At 41.2% G+C, this 25,647-nt stretch overlaps 2 protein-coding genes across 2 annotated transcripts in view; both read right to left on the bottom strand.

Moving 5' to 3' along the window:
* vps50 (VPS50 subunit of EARP/GARPII complex) overlaps window positions 1-23,419 on the bottom strand; it is a 192,526-nt gene extending 169,107 nt beyond the window's left edge. The window contains 2 exon segments of the mRNA XM_084079678.1: window positions 22,523-22,591; window positions 23,288-23,419. Coding sequence (XP_083935804.1) covers window positions 22,523-22,591; window positions 23,288-23,320 — 102 coding nt within the window. The 5' untranslated portion in view covers window positions 23,321-23,419.
* LOC311061339 (isoleucine--tRNA ligase, cytoplasmic-like) lies at window positions 1,532-5,338 on the bottom strand (the record flags this gene model as incomplete). The annotated part of the gene is made up of 1 exon (XM_084079939.1): window positions 1,532-5,338. The coding sequence occupies one exon, from the start codon at window positions 5,336-5,338 to the stop codon at window positions 1,532-1,534; it is 3,807 nt and encodes a 1,268-aa protein (XP_083936065.1).
* Window positions 23,420-25,647: the final 2,228 nt, after the last annotated feature.

Here is a 25,647-nt window from a genome sequence, read left to right as displayed (position 1 = left end):
GCAACCATCAGGGGATACTGGAGATAAATATTCTGTGACTACTTCAAAAAGGTAAGAAAATCGAGAAAAAAAAATCGCTGGCAGTGGGTAAACACAGATAGAAATAAGTCTGGCAGTGAAAGAGTTAAGACCTGAGGCGATTCTTAAAACAAATCTAAATCCTAACAGTTTTTAGGGAAAAAAAACCAACAACAAAAAAAAATCACGATTTTTCAAAAAGCTGATCTACAAGCTACAAGCTTGTATATCTGCTATTTTTGAATAGCCAACGAGTTCTAAAGTGACACAGATGCGTTCCAGGTCTTAATGGGTTTATGTTAGGGCGAGAGATAAGGTTAGGTACAATATGTAGTAATGAGGATTTAAAGAGATTTAAAAATGAAAAATATGTTTTGTCACACTTTTAGAGCGTATCTGTGGTCATAATGGAGATATAATCGTTTTGTGTGTATTTTTTATCACAATCTCAATTACTTCCTGACAAATGGAAATGTACTGCATGGTTACATCAGCGAGCGCTTATGAATATAGATGAATCATAATTTCATTCACCTGTGTGATTCTGATTCCCATAACTTATGTTCCTCACGCACACACCTTATTTTCATTATGGATTGGAGACACTCTTTGGCTGCGTTCTTTATCTAACTTAAAGGGATATTTCACTTTTTTTTAATATTTTTTATTGGGTCATTTTATCGTCTATTCAGGTTTTGTGAGCCCCCCAGACAGTTTTTAAGTTGCTTGATTCAGTATTTAGATATATGATATTCATTTTATCAGACCCTTCCTATACAAACCCATTATAACTCAATTTTTAACACGTTAGATTCATCAAAAACACCGGTACCCTTCCTTGGTTCTGGTGACTCATCCTGCCCTCCTAACACGTGAGGGGCCGTGTTTTTTTTATTAACTTTTTCATTTATTTAATTTAAATTTTGAATTGTATCTTTCCCCCCCCCACCCCCAAAAAAAAACAATATTAAAAACTAGAAAATGTGCTCCTCGGAGCACAGGTCTCCGCCAGTACTGTTCCTGATTAATCCTGTCGTACCTATTTATATTACATATTGTCACGTGTCACTTGACCAATGTTAGCTTGGCTGAGCCGGACACACACGGAGGGTAAAACTCTCCTGTCGGAGACAAAAAATCACACCCCATTCATATTTAGAAACAACAGTGGTCATCACAGTGATGGAAGCTCACTTCAAAAAATATAAATGATTTTTTGAAGTGCGTGGTGCTATTTATAGGTTTTTATTTCATCTTGCGTCTCGCTAGCCAATCAAAGCATTGGTGACAACATATTGTCACGTGTCACGTGAAGCTTGACCAATGTTAGCTTGGCTGAGACGGACACACACACACGGACGGACGGAGACGAAAACATACTCTCCACCATACTGGTGGAGACAATCAGCTGTAACCTAGGTGTCTGGATACGTTTTTTTCCCAAGAACAATGAAATGCCACAGTATACCGTAGGGAAAGTAAGTGTTTTGTCTCTGGAGGACGGCCTGTAGGTTTATGCCTCAGCGGTGGTGGGGAGAGCTCTCACGAAAATGGTTTTGGTGTTCAGACACTTCACGGAGGAATCGTCTGGTAGCTCCTGAGTAAGTTCCTGATTCAGGTAGAGTTTGAGTCGTCTGCTCCGGAGCCCAAACACCTTGGCAGTCTCTGCCAGCAGGCCTGCGTGGTTCAGCCCGTTGTGACCAACTGGGTTCTCCAGAAGGAGGGTGGCAACCTTTCCAGTCAGGCACTCGGCTGGCTGTGCGTTGCAGAGTAGCAGGTTGATGTAGGGACAGAGCAGGCCATCTGTAGTGGGGGCGGGGCTAGGGGAGGAGCCTGGTGAAGTCACTGACAGAGTTGTACCACTGAGAGCCTGAAGGTCTGATGCATTCTTCAACTCAGTCTTGCCGTTGAAGAAAGAGAGCTGGGTGTTGTTGGTTCCAAATACACTGCTGCACACCTCCCGAAGCTTGTTCATACCCAGTCTGTTGTCTCCAATTGGGTTCTCCAAAAGAACCACCCCCTCTTGTTCCTTGTTCACAAGTTTTAGCCTGAGATTGACATAGGAGCAAGCAGGTCTATTCAGATTAATATCGGGAGCTGAGGACCCCTTCAATATGGTCAACTCCAAATCTGAGCCCTTCAGCTGAGTCTTCTCATCTATGATGAGGCTGACGGTGGAGGGGACAGGGTAAGGCAGCAGGGGAGCTTTAATGGTGGCTCGGATGAACTCTGTGTGAGCCTGGATCACAGAGTCCAGGTACTCCCCTGCTGACAGGCAGCGGTAGTACACTGTTATTTCATCTGAAGGCACCAAGTGTCCCTTTTTTCGTAGCTTCTGGATGCGGTTGATGACCTCTCTTGCCACCCCTTCATCCAACATGGACTGATCTGAGGATACATCCAACAGCACCAACACCTGTGCATCCGAGTGGGCCTCGTACTGCGCGGCTGTGCCAGAGCTCTGGTCAAAGGTGTACATGAGCCTCAGGTCATCCTTCTGAAGCTTATGACCGTCCACCATGATGGAGCCTGTCTTCTGGAAGGCCTCCAGCTGTTCATTGGTCAGCTCTTTGATGGAGGCAGTGACAGCTTTGAAGGCCCCCTTCAGCTTCTTGCCCAGCACCATGTGGTCAGGCTCTGCCCTCAGACGAATCCCATACTTGTCCTTGTCAGTCGATAGAGTCAGCTGGCGCACATTCAGCTCCTCCAGGATGTATTTTTCCAGAGACTGGATGTCTTCAGGGTCCTGGTGGTCCTGGTGGATCACAACGACTTCCTTCAGAGGGTACTTTACAGGTAGTGTTTTCCTGTCTCGGATCACTCTGCCCAGCTCGATCACCGACTGCATCTGGGAGACGGCGCTCTCAATGCGCTTGTTAATCAAATCCTCCCTGACTTGGGGCAGCATGAGATAGTGTATGCTGCTGCTGTCCTTCTCATCCACAGAGGCTGGGTCAATGAGGTGAACCAGGTTCTGGTACATCATCTCTGTGATGAATGGAGTGAAGGGAGCCATCAGCCTGCACATGGAGAAGAGAACGCTGAAGAGGGTCTTGAGCGCCCACAGGCAGTCCCCAGCACCACTCTCTCCCTTGAGGCGGCGACGGTTGGTCCTCACGTACCAGTTGGTGAGCATGTCCACAAACTTGACGAGCCGCGGCACCACAGTGTACAGACGGTATGCGTCCATCTCCTCCTTGAAGAACTGGATGAGAGACTGTGTGAAGGACTGGATCCATTTATCCATGATGTTATCACTCTTTGCTGTGTCTGTCTCATTGTACAGGAACTGGTCGTCCTCCTCCTTGTTCAGCCGATGCACATTCTGCACCAGGAAGCGATAGGCGTTGTACCAGGGCAGGAACACGTCCTTCAGCACGTCACGCACGCCATCCTCCTTAAAACGTAGGTTCTCTGCTCTGACTAATGGAGAGTTTATCAGATACAGTCTGAGGGCATCTGCTCCATATTCCTTCATTATCAGTCCTGGATCTGGGTAGTTGTCCTTGTGCTTGCTCATTTTCTGTCCATCGCTCGTCAGCACCAGTCCATTGACGATGACATTCTTGAATGGCGGCTTCCCAAACAGAGCCGTGGACAGCACCAACAGGGTATAGAACCATCCTCTGGTCTGGTCAATGCCCTCAGCAATGAAGTCAGCAGGGAAAGTGTCCTCGAACTCCTTCCTGTTTTCAAAAGGGTAGTGAGCCTGGGCGTAGGGCATGCTGCCGCTTTCAAACCAGCAGTCAAACACCTCCGTCACCCTACGCAGCTCGCCCTTACCACACCGTGATGAGATGGTCAGGTGGTCAATGCTCTCCCGATGTAGATCAGTTACTCTGACTCCTGTCAGCTCCTCCAGTTCTCCTATGGATCCTATACACACCACCTCTTCAAAGTCATCACTGACCCAAAGAGGGATGGGGGTGCCCCAGTAGCGGTTCCTGGAAACTGCCCAATCACGTGCGTCCCTCAGCCAGTTCCCAAATCGCTTCTCGCGAACAAAATCTGGAACCCAATAGCATTTTCCATTGTTCTCCAGTAGTTTCTCCACCATGTGCTCCACTCTGACAAACCAGCTCGGGACGGCTTTGTAGATCAAAGGGGTGTCAGACCTCCAGCAGAATGGGTAGCTATGCTTGTAAGAGCTGGTATTGACCAGACGGCCGTTCTCCTTCAGCCACTTGATGATGTTCTTGTCTGCATCCTTGACATACTGTCCTACAAAGTCTGTGACCTCTGGAGTGAAGCAGCCTGAGGCGTCCACGGGGCAGACAGGAGCCTGGTCTCTCTGGATGATGCCGTACTCCATGCAGATTCTGTGATCATCAACTCCAAAGTACGGTGCCTGGTGAACCACTCCAGTGCCCTCCTCCTCTTTGACGTAGTTATCCGTCACTACGTGGAACGCACCTTTCTCTCCACACTTGGAAAAGTACTGAAAGAGAGGCTTGTATTTCTTTCCTTTCAACGCCTTGCCTGGAAATTTGTCCAGGATGGTGCACTCGCTCTCAGACTTAAACAGAGCTCCAAGCCTGGCCTCCATCATAATGTAGGTTTGACCTGTTTTGTTGTCTGTAACCTTGACATACTGCAACTCTGGGTTGACACAGAGGGCCAGGTTGCTAGGCAACGTCCAGGGTGTGGTTGTCCAGGCAATCAGAGATACACCTTTGTCCTCCAGCAGTGGGAAGTTGACAATCACTGACGGGTCCTGAACATCCTTGTAGTTCTGGTTGGATTCAAAGTTTGAGAGGGGGGTGTTGCAGGCAGTGGAATAAGGCATGACCTTGACGCCCCTGTACACCAGACCCTTGTCATAAAGCTGCTTAAATATCCACCAGACAGTCTCCATGAACTCGGGGTAGAGAGTCTTGTAGTCATTCTTAAAATCAATCCATCTGCCCATTCTTCTCACTGAGATCTCCCAGTCATTGGAGTATCTCATGACAATGTCTCTGCACTTCTTGTTGTATTCAGCAATGCCCATCTTGGCCACATCGTCAGGCCCTTTGATGTTCCAGGTTTTGTCAATCTCATATTCCACAGGCAAACCGTGACAGTCCCAGCCAAAGCGTCGGTCCACATGAAAGCCACTCTGGTGGGCAAAGCGGGTGACAATGTCCTTTATGGTACCAGCCAGGATGTGCCCATAGTGGGGACGACCAGTGGCAAAGGGAGGACCATCATAGAACGTGTATTTGGGCCTGTTTTTGGACTGTTTGAGGCATTCCTGGAAGCAGTCCTTGTCCTTCCAGAACTGGAGGATCTTCTCTTCCTCAGAGGGAAAGTTGATGGATTCAGGGACTGGCTCCACCATGATCTCTTCGATGCTTCTCTCTCTGTTATAACAACTGATATCGGCTGATTCGTTAACCAGATCCAAGTCCAGTATGAGAATATGCTTAAAGCTGTGGCAATCGCCTATTGCTGGAATTCGGGCCGCACGTCTAGAGTTCGACACCTACGTGTCACTGCCAATGTCACTGCTTTTATTCCCATGTATGGAGATCCCTGATGTCATGAGTACTGTATATGACCAATTGCCCATATATGGGCTGATATAAGTATAACTATTCATAGGGGTGGGCAATATGGCCAAATTATGTGATTATCATCAACATTTTTATGAGGCAGAATCACGATCCACAATCGTATCACAATTTATTTTTCATGTTGGTTTTTAGGATTATTATATGTATTATTAATATTATTATTATAAGAGTGTGTATATGTATATATATATATATATATATATATATATATAAAATTATTTTTTATTATTATTTTTTTTTTGCAGTTGTTGTTCTCTCATGTGACATTCAGTGTAAGCTGCTGTAATATTTGCGAGTGAGTAGGCTATTGTAACTGTAGGACAACTGCTGGTCAATTATTTTGAGCAGACTGATGAAAGCCTAGTTTTCAACGGTTGTATTTACCATACAAAGGCATCAGAGTGATCTGGACAAAGATGTGCACCTTATAACTGCTTACTGTATGTGTCAGTTTGAAGGTTTTTGGTTACTACCTACCTGCTGCTACATTGGGGCGGAACTATTTGGCGGAGTAGTGTTTCCGCCTGGACGTTTTTTAATGACGCACGCTTAGCAAAAAGCTAAAAATCTCAGCTAATACCCTCCTTAAATCAAGTCATTATAAGACTATAAGGTGGTTAATAATGTTGTCTTTAGGATGTACATGACATGAAAATTACGGAAATATAATTGCAACTCAGGTCGTACATGTCCGTACATTACCGCGAGTGACTGCAAAGTGACTACAAAGAGATAGTAAGTGCAAAATGATTACACACATCACGTCCGTCTGCGCCACGTGAGCAGTACTAGCCAATCAACGATGATAAACAAAAAACACAGAACAAACACCGAACATCGCACCGAATGGGGCGTGAAACGTGCAATGACCAATATCATCCCCCCCCCCCCTCCCGCCCGGCTTCCCTCCCCCGAACGCGGGCTAATTGCGTTCGTATAGACGCCCGACGAAGCCGGATGCACCACGGTGGATTCAAGCCATAGACTGTATAAAAGAGATGGACAAAGTCACACCCCATGACTCTACAGACCGTAAATGAAGCCTAAGAGGTTTTAGACAGTGTGATTGGAGATATCCTAAGAATTGTAAACAGCTCTCTACTTTCAGGCGTCTTTCCAGACTCACTGAAAACGGCTGTAGTCAGGCCGTTACTCAAGAAACACAACCTTGATCCATTGGTGCTGGGTAATTACAGACCAATCTCTAATCTGCCATTTCTGGGCAAGGTCTTAGAAAAAACTATCTTTCATCAACTGGATGTGTTCCTGCAGAACAATAAGGTTCATAACAAATTCCAATCTGGCTTCAGGAAAGGTCATAGCACAGAAACAGCACTTGTAAAAGTAATTAATGATCTTAGGGTGTCCGCTGACGACAAAAATGTATCTGTTCTCCTACTCCTTGATTTAACCGCTGCTTTTGACACGATTGATCACAAAATTCTACTACAACGCATGGAGTACTGGATTGGTTTGTCAGGCACAGCCTTGTCTTGGTTTTACTCTTACCTAACAGGCAGAAGCTATTTTGTCAGCCTAGCTAACTTTGACTCAGACAAACACGACATCTGCTCTGGTATTCCACAGGGCTCAATTCTGGGTCCCTTATTGTTCTCCCTGTATATACTACCGCTGGGAGAACTCATCGCCGATCACGGAGTGAACTTCCATTTCTATGCTGATGATACCCAGCTGTATCTTTCGGTAGCTCCAGACGACCCCTACGCTCTAGACCCATTGTTGACCTGTCTGTCCAGTATAAAATGCTGGATGAGTGAGAACTTTCTTAAGCTAAATGAGGATAAAACAGAAGTTCTCATAATTGGCTCCAGTGAGCAGAGAGAATCAATAATAAGTAGACTTGGTAACCTGGCTGTAGAAATTAACACCACAGTAAAGAACCTGGGGGTTATTATCGATTCTGAATTGAATTTTAATACACACATTAATCATGTCACCAAGATTGCTTTCTTTCATCTTAGAAATATTGCGCGAATTAGAGACTATCTGTCGTTAGACGATGCAAAAACGTTGATCCACGCTTTTGTTTTCTCTCGGCTTGACTACTGCAACGCACTCTACTCTGGCCTGCCAAAGAAAACAACTGACAGATTACAACTTGTTCAAAATGCGGCAGCCAGAATTTTAACTAAAACTAGGATGAGAGAACATATCACTCCAGTTCTAGCTTCACTACACTGGCTCCCGGTTGTTTTTAGGATTGATTTTAACATTATTTTAATAGATTATAAAGCTCTAAATGGTCTGGCACCTTCCTACCTCTATGACTGCCTAGAGAGATATGTTCCAAACCGGCCCCTCAGGTCTTCAAGTGCTGACCTGCTCGAGGTGCCTACAATGACATATAAAAAATACGGTGAAGCAGCATTCTGCTTTTACGGACCGACAGTGTGGAATAAACCCCCATTACACCTAAGACAGGCAGCCTCTGTCGATAGCTTTAAAGCACAGCTCAAGACCTATTTCTTCACTCTTGCTTTTAGCTGATTCATTGGTTGATTTTTAAGTCCTCACAGTATTGCCTATTTTAATGTTGTTTTATCCTTTTGCTTTTATCTTAGTTTGTTCTATTTTTTTTGCCTTATTGTTAAATTGGTTGTAACTGTATTTGTATTCTTGCTCTGTAAAGCACTTTGCGCTGCATTTCATGTCATGAAAGGTGCTATACAAATAAAGTTTTATTATTATTATTATTATTATTTCTCAACGATTTCAAATCCGCCATCTTTAATATAAACAAAAAAGCAACCGGAAATCAATCGCTAAATGAATGCTATTGGTTGGGTAGCTTGTCAATCAAGAGCGGGGGTGCGGAATGAATGCTATTGGTTGTGTAGCTTGTCAATCAAATCATCCCGCCCTCCTAGAGCATAACCTACTTTATCGTCAATTTTTAAATAAATGGGACCATAATTTACCAAAACACATATCATGATGATTGAAAGAAGACTTTAAACTAGCGACTGGAAGCATATAGTATTTATGACAATGTGTTTTAAGGAAGACAATCAAGTCTAAAGTTAATAAAAAACCCACCTTGCATTGAAAGAGATTCTTTCTGACACCAGCAGGGGAAAAACAGCAAAACTACAAGCCATTCATATGAACGGTCACTTGAACTGGCTTCCTATATGGACTCAATTTCAGAACAGGAAGCTGCACCCTTGATTCGAACCCACAACCTCCGTGGTGATGGGCAGGAACTTTACCACTGCGCCACGCGAGCGTCAGAACGGCAACATGACTCTGACTCAAATATAATTATAAACATAGGCATGTCCCTATGACTCAGACATAACCATAATCAAACCCGATATGCCCATACTGTATATAGGCATGTCACTATGACTCAGACATAACATGTGCGGTGCCCACCGGCGAGTCATTCTGTTTGCGATATGCGGTTGTCCAGAACTGCCGATCCAACCGATACGTTCATATATTGGCATATATGGATATCCAGTTGTCCAGAACCGCCGATCCAACCAATATGCACATATATGGACATGCCATATACTGGTATGGGCATATACTAATGACATCAGGGATCTCCATATACGGACATAAAAAGGGACACAGCCAGGTAGACAGACAGATACAGAGATCTCCTTATATGGGCACCAAAGGTGGAGAGACGGGGAGAACCCTGTTACTGAACAAACACTATAGCAATGATTACTGAATCAGAATATAGAGATCTGACCTTTTCAGAAAAAAACGTTTTGTTTTAACCACAAGATATCACGTACCCTACCTTTAACTGGAAATAAGGGGCGTATACATTTTGTGTTATTACAAATGACAAATGGCAGTATTCAATAAATTCGTGTCAGATATTCGTCTTGTCAGTAGGCCTTTCCTGTCCGTGTCTATGGACAGGTATGCCTACTGCAAGAGAACCCTATTTGCCAAATACTGTAATCACAATACATTTTTTCTTAACTTTTTTACTTTCTGTTCCTGCATTTGCAGAAGATTATGGATATTTTCTGAAGAAATATCCTCAAGCTTGTGAACAGCGCTGCCAGAAGTTTGAGCAGAAACAACCAACTCTGGGCATTCGCATGCCTCACCGATGGGTTCATGTCAGTGTCACTGACTGGACCAATATTTTTCATTACTTGAACACGTATTATACTAAAAAAGAAGTGGTGTTTATTAAAGGAGACCACACTTCCCAGGATGTGTAAGTCAGGAGGAAGCTGCAGGGGGTGAGTTTTGTGTGAGCTGCACATCAACAACACTGCAACACTGTGATAAGAAGCAGCAGCAAAAGCATCTACTAACTAGAAAAAGTGCTCCTCGGAGCACAGGTCTCCGCCAGGTCAGGTACGTTATTCTGGCCTCCTGGTGGCGCTATAATAGGCCAATGTGAAAAGGGTGGCATTTATTCTTAGGTCTTTCACGGCAATCAGACACTGCATTAATGATTTGAGGCATTTTGTTGCAAAAATGTGTTTTGATAAATTAGACCTGCTGGTGGCGCTATAACAGGCCAATGTGAAAAGGGTGCCATTTCTTCCTCGGCCTAGTGGGAATGTGCGTGTGAAATTTCACGGAAATCGCAAGCTGCGTGCATAGTTTGAGGCTTTTTGTTCAAAACGGACCAATCCTGCAAACTTTGGAAGCCAACCATAGGCAATGAGGATGGAATATGGGAAATCGGACAGATCCGTGTTGATCACATGACTATAGAGATACTGTGTACCGATTTGCATGACGTTTGGATAAAATCTGTAGGATAATGTAAAAAAAATAGATTTTGCTCAAATCGGCCTCCTGGTGGCGCTATAACAGGCCCATGTGAAAAAATTGGGGCAGAGGTTCTGAATTGGCATCCAGGGAGTGTGTGTGCACAGTTTCAGAGCGACCGGGCCAACGGTGCCGGAGATTAGCTGGTGACAGACGGACACACGGACACACGGACGGACGGACGGGGTGGAAAACATACTCTCTCGCCATGCCTTTCGGCCTGGCGGAGACAATAAATGAAACAAGTAATTGAAAAAACACGGTCTCCTCACGTATAAGAAGGACAATATCAGTCACCAGAACCAAGGACGGGTGTTTCCGATGACTCTAACATGGTTAAAATGGAGTTTGACGTTACAATGGGTTTGTATAGGAAGGGGGCGTGTCTGATAAAATGAATATGAAATATCTAAATACTGAATCAAGCAACTTAAAAACTGTCCGGGGTGCTCACAAAAGCCTGAGTAGACTATAAAATTACCCAATTTTTTTGTAAAGCAACCTTTAGTACATAGAAAAGCACTATATAAATCGTATGTATTATTATTATTATTATCAGTATACTAAAATATGTATCTGAAAACATTTGAGGTGAGAACTGGGCAATGCAGTAACATAATGTGCCTCAGCACGGCCTCTCTCGCTCTCTCCCTCGCGATGCATAAATTGATTATTTTCTCTGGGGTTTTGTGCTAATTATACCTCCATTATGACCACAGATATGCACTAAAGGTTTGAGATAGGTCAGGATAAGAGACTGTTTAGGATGTATGTAGTCAAAGGAAATAAACGGGGGCCCTGTATGCATGCATGCATGCGTAGCTGACCAATAACTGCTGAGGCATGTGTGGCTTTAATTAATATACTACTGATTTGACCATACACAAATCATTCAAGTGCATGTGTGTGCGTATTTCTGCAGCACATACATGCATGCACTTGTTCAAAGAGCTAGTGAGACCCACAGGGTAGTGTGTGTGGGTGAGAGTGGAGGCAGTTATAAGATCACATCCCCACAAGAGGCTAAGTAGGAAATGAGTTCGAGTGAGAGAGTGCGCGATGGTGGAGAGGGGGTGTGAGGTGGATGACTCACTGCCTGAGATGGCTAGAAGCAAACAAAAGCAAAGAGCTAGAGAAACTATTAAATATGCACAACTTATCTCTCCCACAAAGTCAGTTCACCTACAGTATACAGTACACCCTCATTCATTCTTTCTCTCTCTCAAAACACCACGACACAGAAATGATTCTTTAAAAACTCTGAATGTCTCTGAAGTTAATGGCTTCATGGCTTAACAGTTCGCTTATCTGAGATGAATCCGTTCCCTCCTCCTCTCCCTGAACAGCGATGTGACAAACACCCCCCCCCCCCCCCTCTTCCCCGCCCTGAAAAAAAGGATGCGCGCATGCATGGCCGTGAGACCAAGCAAACACCGCGGCGCGCGATTCTTTGATCAACACACACTTTGAAAGGATTAGGTACAAACAAACCCATTCCACAAATTAAATTCTCATCTCGTAAGAAAGGAAATTAGAAACCTATTTACATCCAAAATGGGGGTTGTTTAACGAACCTTATCAAAAGAATCCAAGTGGATATTCAGCTCACGTGCAAACTGAACGCTGACAAATCAGTAGTGAGACAAAAAGGACTCCACGGCACTGGGTCTTCGATATGACAACACTAGGTCAGTGGTTCTCAACCAGTGGTCCGGGGACGACCAGTGGTCCTTGAGGGAGTACCAGGGGGTCCCCAGAGAAATTAGTTGACATAAAGTCACAATCATTTTTAACCACTTAGCTTTGGCTATTCAAAAATAGCAGATATACTCATAGCGCGCCACCGAGTGCCGCGCTATGAGCTTGTAGATCTGCTATTTTTGAAAAACCTTGAAAAAGTGTGCATACTGTATCTTTGAATATTTGTATTTTTCTAAACTGATATCTTTGCTTCTGGGGGTCCCTGGCACAAAACATTTTCAGATGGTGGTCTACGGCCAAATGTATATCAATTTAGGGGTCCTTGGTATGAAAAAGGTTGAAAACCACTGCACTAGGGTGACAGGATGAACAATAGAAGTGACTGGGGGGAGCTGTGGTGGGGCCGGGGGGCAAGGGAGCCCTAACACATGAGAAAGTGGCTTGTACAGAAAGAGATTAGTAGAGATTAGAGAAAGAAAGATGTCAGTTATTTCCACTCTGCACACAGCCGCACTGACTTTACGTCATAAAATGGATCAGGGTCTATTTGGGTCAGTTTCTGCCCTCTCAGACTTAAATTAAACAGTGTGGAATCAGACATTAACAACATGAGGAATCATAGCCCTCCAAAAGGCAGCTGCTGATGAATATTCATGCAACTTAATTGATTGCTGTGCGTTCTCATCAGCTTCCAGATGCAGGGTTAAGTCAGACTTATCTACAGAGATAAACCTGTTTTTTAATCATTCATTTTTTCGCAGTCAGGATTATCATGATCTCTATAGATTGAATTCAAGTTTTCCATTGCTGTTATGCCTAGTCTTAGATACTAAAATGACCAAATATCCCCTCAGTGACTAATAAAGTGTTATTACATCTTAAATCATGTGGGAAAATACAGTAGTTAACTATGCAAAATAATGCCTATACAACAAACATGAATGACTCACACATGAGTATGAGATGCCAGAGTCCTTCATGATATAGGTAAAGTAAGAATGACACCTAGTGGTAGGAAATAATAACTGCATGGAATTCCAGCATTCCGGAACTGTATTCGGTTTCAGACTTTTTTTTATATTTTAAGCCTACGTTTAAGAAGGTTTGAATACAAAAAAAATTAAAAATGAAATTGACTTTCCCAATACACCTCAGTCTATTAAGGTGCAGTGGGGAAGTCAATTTCATTTCAACACTTATACAATTTCAACACTTATAAATTATTTTATAAGTGAGGTTGCATTTTGGTATAACATTAGCCATCCTATAAAGTTAAAAGGCTAAAAATGCAATAAAGGTCATGAAACATGATTGATTATATTGTTCAGCTTGCTTGATAAAATCATAAATGGATCTTTTTTTCTGAAAACAGAACAGCATGCAGGCCCATATCTCCTGCTAGGGAAAATAAATCAGTTAGGTTAAAAGTGTGCTGCTACTGTGTGGTTATCATCAAAGCCAATAATGTGTGAGAGGGCCACAGGGCAGTGAGTAATAAAGCAACTGAAGGTGGAAGATGAGATTTTCTTTTGAATAATTTAATTGGCATCATGCAGCAATTCTCGTACATTTTCTCTTAATTGAGAGAAATAAATAAGATAAATCAACAAAACGATTGCAAACGACTGGAGGCATCCCCAACTCATTGTGAGCTTGTAGACACCATCATGCGCCCTAAGTATAAATCGGGCTTTAGTAGAAGGGAAGAGTAACTGAAATCCTATATTAAAATTGGCTTAAGGGAGGGCGGCCGGCGGGACCTCAGACATCACGCTCATGTCACTATGTCTCAGCCGAGTCAGCCATAACCATTTAAGGAGTTCCTGCTGTCTAACCTCAATGTGTCGTCATGGCGTCAGGCGCAAACAAAACAGTCATCTCCATATACATGGGCACAAAAGGGGCCATGCCCATATATGGGCATATACTGATGACATCAGTGATCTCCATATATGGGCATTAAAGGGACAAGGACTGACAGATGCATAGATCTGGTTGTCTAGAGCCACAGATCCTCAGTGGATCCGCAGATCCACAGTCATGTGCATATCCCGGACCGACCGACTATAAAACTCGGCGCGCACACTGGCAAGGACTCGAGGGAGTGCGGTGCACGCCGAGTAGTTCGGATATCCAGTTGTCCAGAACCACCGATCCATATCAACCAATATGCCCATATGTGGACATTCCAATACATAGAGATCTCCATATATGGGCACAAAAGGGACAAAGACAGACGGGTAGTACAACACTATAACTCAAACATATTGGGCGGATCGGCGGTGCGCCGTAGGTGTTAGTTAGGGCCACGTAGCGGCCCGAACCTCTCGTCTAAAAAAGAAGCTGAACAAACGCAATATCATCCAGGTTTGTATAGTTGTAATAAGGATCAATGGACCAATACTATGTATGCATTTAGCCCATTCATTTAATAATCCAATCTATATAATTACTCAAAACATAGACACATAAATTGAATGATATTCCTGCATTTTCTATGTTTCTCAAATTTTGAACTTGTGTTTTCTAGCAGTGAACAAACTAAATCTGTGGAGAGTGAAAACAGGTTTCTTGCAAGTATTAGAGTGTTCTGGTCCACTTTTAGAATTAGCTCTTTCTTACTTAAGAGAAGAGCAAAAATAAGAAAACATTGGTGAATCCCACAAATGAACAAAAATAAGAGGATATTTGTTCATATAATGGCTTCCTGCATGAGGCCCATTGTTTCCATTGAAGGTTATCGGCTTCTAGAAGCTGTGAGCTGGACCTCTAGGACATAAACCTGTACTTTTTAGAAAAGCCATAAGCAAAGAGGACCACAATGGAAATAAGCCTTAGGGCTTTATTGTGTTCTTATCCTCTGTGATATTGTGTCTGCTATCTGTTATGGAATCGATGCGCTCTTTCCTTTTATCACCAAATAAATTCATTCATTCGTTCATTCAAACTGAATAGTATACGTCAGTGACCATACTGAATGCACCAGGGTATTATTAGATTCAATAGATTATGTTCCGCACTTCCACTCTACTACACAGTATGCCAGCAAGAAAACATTTTTTGAATTCCACTTAAAAGGCCAAGCTTTCTGTACTGTTGATAAGGGCTGTCTGCACTCTGCACCACTTGCTTAGAAATACCTGTGTTTTTGGGAGCACATCAGCCCTAAATGCCAGTGTGATATGATATAAAATCTCATCAATTCTGCATAAGTCATAGAAAAAGACACTAACAGTGTACACTAAATATAAATAAACACGTTTTTTTTTGTTCATTTATTTTTTTCGTTTGAGATTCTGTTCTTTTTGTCAGTCAGCACTTGACAGATACTCATCTACTATATAAAGTTCAAGTAGTGGCAGGCGGGCGGTGTCTGTCTGTCTGTCTGTCTGTCTGTGGTGGGCGACAGACAGACACACAGACAACTGTATGCATGGTTTTAAACTAGTGATAATCCGATATATGCATCTGTGCATTTTGTACAATTTCTCTCCTCTCTATCTCCTCATTATCTGTCCTGTGTTTTATACTGCGGTGCTGCTATCTAGGGATGAGTACCGAACTCTGTACTTTTACCGGTACCGACCAAATGACGTCGGTACCGTACTACCGAGTACCAGTTCACTTAAAGACAAACGGTACCAAATTTCACTACTCTTAATTTCATCACCATTAAACAATTATAGGCCCATATCAAACCTCACGTTTCTAACTAAATTAATTTACTATTTCAACATCTGAACAAGTTCTTAACCCTAAAAAATGGCCTTGATATCTTCAATCGGTCAGGTTTTCGACCACACCACAGCACGGAGACTGCTCTTGTTAAAGTTTTCAATGACATCCACTTAAATACAGACAGTGGCCAAATGAGTATTACTAGACCTCAGTGCTGCATTTGACACGATTTACCATAATATGTTACTAGACAGACCGAGATGAGCTGTTCACAGGCAGAACCACGGACAGACGGACCGACTTGGCGGTGGACTTCATTTGTTCAACTGTTTTTTATTAGTTTACATTTATAAAGCTGGACTTCACTCAATTTCACTCAATCTCCAGTGCTGCAACAACAGGTCTGTGTGTAATCATAAGAGCCATGTTTTGACTGATGGCAGATTTGTGTTTGCAGTCCACACTCACAGGAGGAGACACGTGGGTCCTCTAGAGCAGCATGCTTATGTGTTTGTTTATTAAGGCTGGGCAATATGGACTAAATCAAATATCACAATATTTTTCACAAAATATCACAACATCGATATTGTGACAAACACATTTTCAAACATAAAAAATAGGTAAAATAGCAGATGTACAAGCTCACAAGGTGAGAGCTTTTAGATCACCTATTTTCACTATTTATGGAAAAGATTATAATATTCGTGAAGATATTTGAAAATATAAAATAGGGCTTAAGTGATTCAAACCAGGAAAAGATAACACTTTGGTCATATCACAATATTATTACGATATCCAAAATCCAAGACGAGATATCTAGTCTCGCATCACGATAACGATATTGATGAAATATCGATACTGCACAGCCGTAGTAGCACATATCTACTGAATAGACTGTGTTTTGGTCTGGCTGTCAAAACAATGTGGCATATCATGCCCTCTGTCCTGTGTCAATAATTGCAAAAGAAGAAGAATTAGCAATCATAAATAAAAACACAGCATAAGTCTTGGGGCCCTGATTCTAGAAAGTAAAACGGCACACAGCACATAGTCCTAAAAAGCAGGGTGTCTTATTACTGTGCATCCAGTTTAGCCACCTCAAGCTATTGCTTATCAGAAGCCAGGGTGATATCTCTCCCCCTGAACACATGCAGAACTTCCTGGAGACAGTCCCAATGGTTTATAAACTGGTTCCTATTACAATAGGAGAATACATGGCAGGTGTAGTCTTATCTAGGATACAATACTGAAATCTGTGTCAACGGGTGGCTTTGAGCGATAAATAACAGTCTGGTGTTTGCCTTGTGATACAAAACATGAGGTGTGTGTTACTTTATTGGATTACAATTGGGGAGCATAGCACCTGAGAGGTTAGAGTGCCATACTATAACTGAAAGATAATAAGATAGCATTTTCAATCCCCACAACAGCCAAGGTGTATTATACCGAAAACATACCTGGTCCCTCATGATAAGTGCCTGTAGATTTTTTTTTTTTACCTTTATTTACCCAGGGGACTGCAGATGTGCTTTTGTAAGTGGCATCATTACAGTATATGATTTTGGAATCACATCTGCTGAGCAGTTTGTTACAAACATAGAAACAGCCCTCCTCTTCTGACTCAAGTACCGTAGCTGGTTAACCAACAGCAGCCTAGAAGTTAAATAAAAACCTTGCGTGGCACAAACCTGCCTAAATGCTCATTTTCATGAGCTGTGTGTTCACAAGTTGCAGGCTACACTTGTCTTGGTATATAGGAATCGGATGCAGCTCTGTTGAATCGGTCAATCGTTTATGACTAGAGCCCGACCGATACATCGGTGAGCCCGATGTATCGGTCATTTTTGACCCAAATGTCAATATCGGACATCGGTCATTATTTCCCCCGATGTTCCGATGTTTTTGTCATTAATATTTTCACTGATTGTGAAATTGCTGCGCAGCTGCGGTAAAGGTGTTTATATTTATTTATGAGAACTCCACAAAGATTGCTTGTTTTTCTCAACAATCTCTCAATAATACTGAGTGAGATTAAAGTTATCTACCACTACAATGCCTTCCAGAGAGACCTATAAGCTCAATGAATTAATAAATGATATGAATGACTCGACGCGAGGCTCATTGTTAATGTATGGATCATGATGCAACGGTTAGGTAGCCTATATATTTTTATGGGCAATTGGGCATAAGCTACTAAAATCTTCTAAGCTACTTGTATATCCCTAAATAAATATATATTAACGTCTGTCTGAGACGTTAATTTAACATCTCCACGCTGTTTCTGAGCGGAGGAGTGCTGCTTGGCAGTCGCACCCGACTCTCACGGAGAATACCAAAACTCTCGCCCCAAAACACAGTCGCCCTAAAACACAATCGCCCCGGAGCAAATCCGGCGGTATTCACAAACGTAACTTCAGTAAACTATGCCTAAACCTACCTAACCTTATTTCTAAACGTAACCCCATTAAAACTATGTTCTAACCTTATCATCAAACAAATGCAAGAACCGTGGGTCCACGAAAAAGAATGGGGGTGAGCGTGATTTGGGGCGAGTTTCATTAACTTTCACTTTTCATAAGACGCGGACAAGATAGTCAGTCAGATGAAGGGATTCCTCTTACAACTTTGTAAAGCATTACCCTTACCTTGGGCCGTTCATTTTGCTCTCAGCAAGACTTTGTTCATAACTAAAATACAAGGACACAGTTGTGTTGTGCTCAAAGCCTCAAGTCTGAGGGACTCGACGCTCAAGTTTTAGAATCCCATAGTTTAGAATAGATCCTATAGTCCGAAGGGACAGTTGTGGGTTTTATTGGTTGTTCTTGGTTGTCAGGGCGATTTCACAACCAATCGATGCACGGGCTCTGTATGGGCACGTCTCTTGCAGGATGCGGTGACAGCGTCGTGTCAATGTAATATGAAAACAAACTAAATCAATTGATTGACTAAAACCTAAATTTAGAAGTGCACTACAGCCCTTATCATTATGTATGAAAATGTTTTGAACATAGCAGATCTACAAGCTCACAATGCACTGCATAGCAACATGTTGTGAGCTTGTAGATCTGCTATTTTCAAATAGCCAGTGGTGGAAAAAGTACTAAAATGTTTTACTTAAGTAAAAGTATCAATACTGCAATATAGAAATACTCTGTTACGAGTAAAAGTCTGGAATTCAAAATGTACTTGAGTAAAAGTACAAAAGTATTGGCATCAAATTTCAATCAATTTCAAGTTCTCAAATGTATGAAAATATTTTGAAAATAGCAGATCTACAAGCTTGTAGATCGGTGATTTTCAAATGGCCCTATACAGGGCTGAAGTGATTAATGTATGTTTTGTAATAATAATCAAAATATTCAAAGTAACTAGTAACTAATGTTTTCAAATAATTGTAGTGGAGTAAAAGTATAATATTTGCCTCTGAGATGTAGTGGAGTAGAAGTAAAAGTATTGGAAATACTCAAGTGAAGTAGAAATACCTAGTACAAAATTTTATTAAGTACAGTAACTTAGTAAATGTACTATAGTTACTTTCCACCACTGCAAATAGCCAAAGTTTAAAAAGGGCTGAAGACTTGTGGTTAATGTATGTTTAGTAATAATATTAATAATTCAAATTTACAAAGTGACTAGTAACTAAAGTTTTCAAATAATTGTATTCATGTTTATTTGTAATAATGTGATTGCATTTTATTTAAATGTTCTCAATCTTGTATTCTTAACTTTAATGAAAAAACTAAGTTTATACGTTTTTGAAAAAAAAATTTTATTATTTTATTTAATTACAAAATATCGGTCAAAAACATCGGCAATCGGTGGTCCAGGATTCTCAAAATCGGCATCGGCATCGGACCCAAAAATCTGGCATCGGTCGGGCTCTATTTATGACAACTAGGTAACAGTCCCATTGCCCAGAGGAATTGTTCCACTCCCACAAAGTCACAAGTTGATCCCAAAAACATCCAAAAATGGCCATCATCAACAGCCACATGTTCTTTAAAAGTGACCCTGGGAACAAGACAGTAAACCAAAGCTTCTACCAACTGCTCTGAACAAGTAATAGTAGTCATATGTCAACTTTGGGATCTTGATGGAACTTTGGAGATAAAAAGGTAGGAATTTGTGGATTTATTTTATACTCGTGGAGGAAAAAGGGTTAAGAGACTATCAACAATCATGATGCTTTTATTAAAACAAAAGATTATACGATATTTTAAAACGCATCTGTGTCACTTTAGATTTCTTTGGCTATTCAAAAATAGCAGATATACAAGCTCATAGCGCGGCACCGAGTGCCGTGCTATGAGCTTGTAGATCTGCTATTTTTGAAAAATCGTGAAAAGATTTTCTTTTTCGATTTTTTCAAAAAACTGTTAGGATTTAGAAATGTTTTAAGAATCGCCTCAGGTCTTAATGGGTTAGGTCTCAGATGAAGGGCCCAGCTTTCAAACCTCTACCTATTACCTGCATATGCTGCAACTCTTACAGGTGAAATTACAGATAAGTTCTCCCCAGACTAATGATTTGCAGAAAGTGTCACCAAGTACAAGACACACCCATGACAACTAGGCTTATCAAGTGAAAATTCCACAGAAACCCTCTTTGAGTGACAAATCCAAACAATATCAGTGACAAAGAGCAAGATTTCCTTCTTCCCACATGACCGGCACGCATTAATGAAACCCACACACGTGGCCATCAAAGACGGTATCTGAACAAGTAGAGAAATTCAACGTCCAGACGGATTAACCCATTAAGACCTGAAGCCGGTTCTACAAATGTCTTCTAAATCCCAACAGTCTTGTAAAAAAGACTTATGTTGCTATATGAGTGGTTCTCAAACTTTTTCATAATTGTCAAGGACCCCCAAAATTATACATATATATCTCAAAATAGTTTGTTCCAGGGAGCCCACAGAAGTAAAGATTTTAGTTACAAATGTTCACTTTAAAATAATATATATATATATATATATATATATATATATATATATATATATATATATATATGCACACATTTTCAAAAATAGCCAAAGTGTAAAATAATGTTTTTTTTTTATAGCTCAAATCAAAAAATGACACAGATGCGTTCCCGGTCTTAATGGGTTGACTTAGCTGGGTATCACCCAGAACTGTGGATAAATGGAGTTGGTCACCTTCCAACGTCTAGTCAGCTGCATTAATAGAAGGTCAAACGTACAGCGCAAAGTCAAAGCAAGCTTGAATGTTAGCAGAGTAGAGCTCTCAGTGACTGACCTTCTAGTTTGTTCTGGCCTCTTGATAAATTGATCTCACACAAGTGGCTAATGACAAATTACTTCTTGTGACTCGCCATGACTGATTACCCTCCTCTTCTTAAATGCATATTTTGTTGCGGCAGGGTGACCCTTTACCCGTATCTCATGCTTGTTGGGGGGTTGGGGGTTGGCGTTTAATGCTGTACTCCAGGAACCCAGAAATGTGTATGATGTGACCGATATGGTTAAAGAGAGCTATGTAATAGTTTTAAATTGAATAGTTGGCATAACACTGATACAACACATGATACCGTCTGTCTCAGTAAGTTTCTTTCCACAGGCAGTCAAGTTGCTGAACAGCACATTGTTATTGTATGTAACGTTATCCTGTACTGTATATGATGTGTGTATACTACATATAGGTGCAAGTGCACTGTGTACAGTACATCGTCTATGCATGTCTGTAGTGTGGTTTACTTTATTAACAGTATGCAAATTGTACAGAGGTATGGTTTACAATGATTGTTAAAATGATAACACAAAAAGCCCTTGTTTCCAGTGTGTGAACGTCCTGTTTTTGTTATATTTGTTATTTAGTTTTTGGGATGTTGTGTGCTTTGTGTTAAGGCCCAGAAAGCCAGAGCACATAAGTATTTCAAAGTATTATAATACACATGACAATTAAGTTGAACTTGAACATAAAAAGCCCACTAACTCTGAGTCATTCCCATCGGTATGTTGGTGTAACTAAACGTGTAGTGAGCAGTGAGTAGCGACACTAGCAGTCCAGATAGAACTGCTTCTGACCCTGAATGAAGTGTCAATCATTAAGTCAGTTGACTAATCTAATTATATGCAATGAAAAATGCCACACGTGTCTTAAACTGTTTTCTATGATCTGTCTGTCTTCCTCTACAGATCATATTGACAACGAATCTACCTCACACTCAGGCAGCCTTTCACAAACATTTTGCTAACCAAATAAGAGTTCATACGAGACAAAAAGCACTTGGTTGCAGAGAGAACCCAACATAACAGGTCTCGAATGAACATGCTGCTATACATACGGCACATCATGATTTGTGTGCATGGGGAACTCATTTGAAACAAGCTCAGTGCTTTTATGAGTCTTCCAGTTTAGTAGACCTTGTATTGTGAATTTGTACTTCCATGTACTGTTGTTCTCATGTCTTACTAAATAAAGTACATCAATCAATCAATCAATCAACATAGTGTAGTCTAATAGGAAATTGCAGAACACACATGTATGACAATAAAGAAAGCCTTAACACACAGTCAAAGCTAACAATGAGGCAGACCACTCACTGGAAGATGTAAGAATGTGGACACCAAATAGAATAAATGAATAACACCAAAGTGCTGGGCTGATTTGTACCAGCTGTGCACTGTGATGTCAACAAGGTATGAAAGTCAACAGCTAGTCCATCAAACTGCTGTGATGATGTTGCATTGCAAGCAGGTCTTTCCCTGAATGAAATCCCAGCATTGTGGAACACAACGAAACATGTTTATTTTTAAGCCTTTTCTGGAAGCTTACCTTGCTTGGAATCCGCAGGTTTTCCACAGGACTGAGGTCAGCCATGCTCTCCTGAGGGCTCTTCAGGCCCTGTTAATAACACAATCCACTTGTTACGATCATATCTCATTCACAATCTAGATGTTATAATCATATATAATCACAATAAATAAGCCAAATCACGAGGACATCTTTAAGCTACTACATTCATCAGCTCGAGCGCAGAGCTTCCTTCCTGCATAACAGGACAGGTACTACACATGAATGGAAGTGATAATAAGCATGTTTCTGAAAAGTGGTCCTCAATAACATGTCTGCTGGGCAGGCTGTCTAGTGTTACTGTGCAAGATGAGAACTTCTATGACCGCCCACATTTCCCATTGTCGTGCCCCTGTTGTTGAGGATGGCTAATGATAAGCCCAACATGACTGGATAACTCTTTATGCGACGTGATTCATGAATAATAATATTAATGATAATATTAATACATTTTAATTGTATAGCACCTTTCATGACATCAAATGCAGCCCAACGTGCTTTACATTTAAAAATATTTTAGTAATAACAATAAGATCAAAAACATGATCAATGAAGGGCGGGAATCTGTTCTGCATGTAAACCCGGACAACGCTGATCTGTGTTGAGTCTTTGAGGTATCACTGTTATCAAACAGCTGTATGTTATGTTCTCTGCTGTTGTAAAGGAAACGAGCTGTCACATTAGCGAAGCTAGCATGGCTGTGATGATGCTCCATCTGTCAGAGAGGGAGTCTGTTGTTTCTCTCACCTGGCGGGCCATCAGCGACTTGATCTTCTGCATCGCGAATCAAAAGGCTATTCAGTGTTAAAAGCCAATAAATGTACGGCAGGTTTGTTTAGATGTCAACGGTCTAATAACACTACGAGAAGGAAGCCATGGTTAAACATCACGTGACTGATACAGGAACCGGAACGGCCGCAGTGCATCATGGGAGGTGTAGTTTCAACTAGAGTGAACGGTAGTAGTGCTTCTTTTTTATTCAATTGTTTTGTTTGATAATAACAACAACATACATTTAAATGCAGATAATCATGAGTTGAACAACTTAAACTATAGGCCTTTTTTTTTTCAGTTAATGCATTTGTTATAAAATAAAGGTAACATATTGCTATTATTTGTCATGCCACTTGGTGGTAGCAGTTTAACCTGATAATGAAGCAGACACAAGTCAATTACATTTAAATGTGCATGCATTTATTGTGCTGTATATTTATATTTATAAGTATATAATGGCAGTAAATACAGTAGGTGATAATTAGAATGTCTAATTATTTCCTGAATTACACATTTATTTCTCTCTATAGCAATTTGCTAAGTACAGTTATAAAACATATCTGATATAATATATTAGATATGTTTTATATATATGTCTATATGTTTTATAATTGTTGATATTTATAATATTATTATAAATATCAACAATTACGTCATCATCCTGCTTTGGCTCCTGCTTTGACTGTGGCACACTTGCACATGGATGTACATTATAGATTAGAACCTTGACAGATACAGTACTGTCAGGATAACTGTTTGAGAGCATTGTTATATTCATGCAACATGTGAAGACAATCAACAGTGAGTAACTGTTGATTGTCTTCACATGTTGCATTGACAATAGGTGTTTATTCATTCTGATAGAGTGAAGATATGTTGCTGCTATGACACCTGAATGTCCCCCTGGGGATCAAATTTATTATCGTATTACTTACTGCAAAGTCTCATCCAAACAACTTTAAATGTCTCCAAAATCTTGTCTAATTTGAAAAACAATTATGTAAAGGGCCAAGCAAATCTATTGAGCTCTTTTTCTAATTATTGCCCCTTTGGGCGCTATTCTGAGCACTTCTTGGCTGAATGCAGGCAGAATGCCCCAGACATCAGGCTCAGTGGGCTCTAGTTCCTGTTTAATGATGCCTTGGGGTTATTTCCCAGTCAAATGAAGGCGAGGCAAAACTCTCCTTGGGTGGATTTACTCTACTGTTGTTTGTTAGCCATCCACAGTGTGGAGCCTCCCTTAAAGCATACACTGAGACGGAACAGATGGCAACCCCTGCCAGGAGATACCACTTTAAACACACAGCGATCTCAACTGGCCAGGAGAGCAAACTATAATTACTGCCAGACTTAATAAACTTCAGGATTGTTAGGCAGCAAAGGCTCACCCTAACAATGAGAAAGAATAAATACTGATAATAACCCAGTCTAGCATTTGTCCCTGCAGTGTAACCATCTATGTACTGAAAGAATTACAGCGACATGATGCCATGACGAAAGTCAAGATCCATATTGAATGTAACCCAATCTACTATATGATTTGCTATGGCTTGGTCTGGAATAGCAAGCAGGCAGCTAGTTTTTGGAGGTCATTTGCTCACATTTTTAAACCCATATCTCAGTGCTGCTGGAATACGAATCACTAATCCTAATCGTATGGCATTTTAAACACCAAGAGCAATCTCTGTTCTCCGACAGGACATTCTAGAGTGTTCATTTAAAACATACCCTTACAGGTCCATTTTTACACTCTCAGAGTTACAGTAAATGAACAGTCCAGTCCAGATATGACAGTCTTTTTCACTCTCCTTGTCCCTCTCTCCCTCCCACACACATACTGTACACACACACACACACACGGTTGCATCTATTTGGGACCAGGTATCAGCAGGAGCAGGTGGAGGGCATTCTGCCACATGCATAACCATCCGTCTGTCAGTCCCTCTCTACACCCCCCAGTAGCTACACAAGCAACACAGCAACACACACAAGACTGCATCTGCCAGGAGAAGTCCTTGACTTTTGCATAAGTTTTCAAACTGATACATTCATGGTATTCATAGAATGGTGTGCAGATGAACTGTTGCTATAGACTCTTAATTTCATCCTATTTTTTTTAATTAAGACCTGAGGCAGATGAAAAAAATGTTTTCTAAATCCTAACGCTTTAAAAAATACATATATATTCAAAGATTTGCACACATTTTCACGATTTTACAAAAATAGCAGATCTACAAGCTCATAGCGCGGCACTCGGTGCCACGCTATGAGCTTGTATATCTGCTATTTTTGAATTGCCTAAAGAAATCTAAAAATGACACAGATGCGTTCCA

The sequence above is a fragment of the Gymnoscopelus microlampas genome, assembly GCF_963454915.1.
Source record: "Gymnoscopelus microlampas genome assembly, chromosome: 15".
Lineage (NCBI taxonomy): Eukaryota > Metazoa > Chordata > Actinopteri > Myctophiformes > Myctophidae > Gymnoscopelus > Gymnoscopelus microlampas.
The sequence above is the reverse complement of the archived record's forward strand: the minus strand, read 5'-3'. Positions and strand labels throughout refer to the sequence as shown.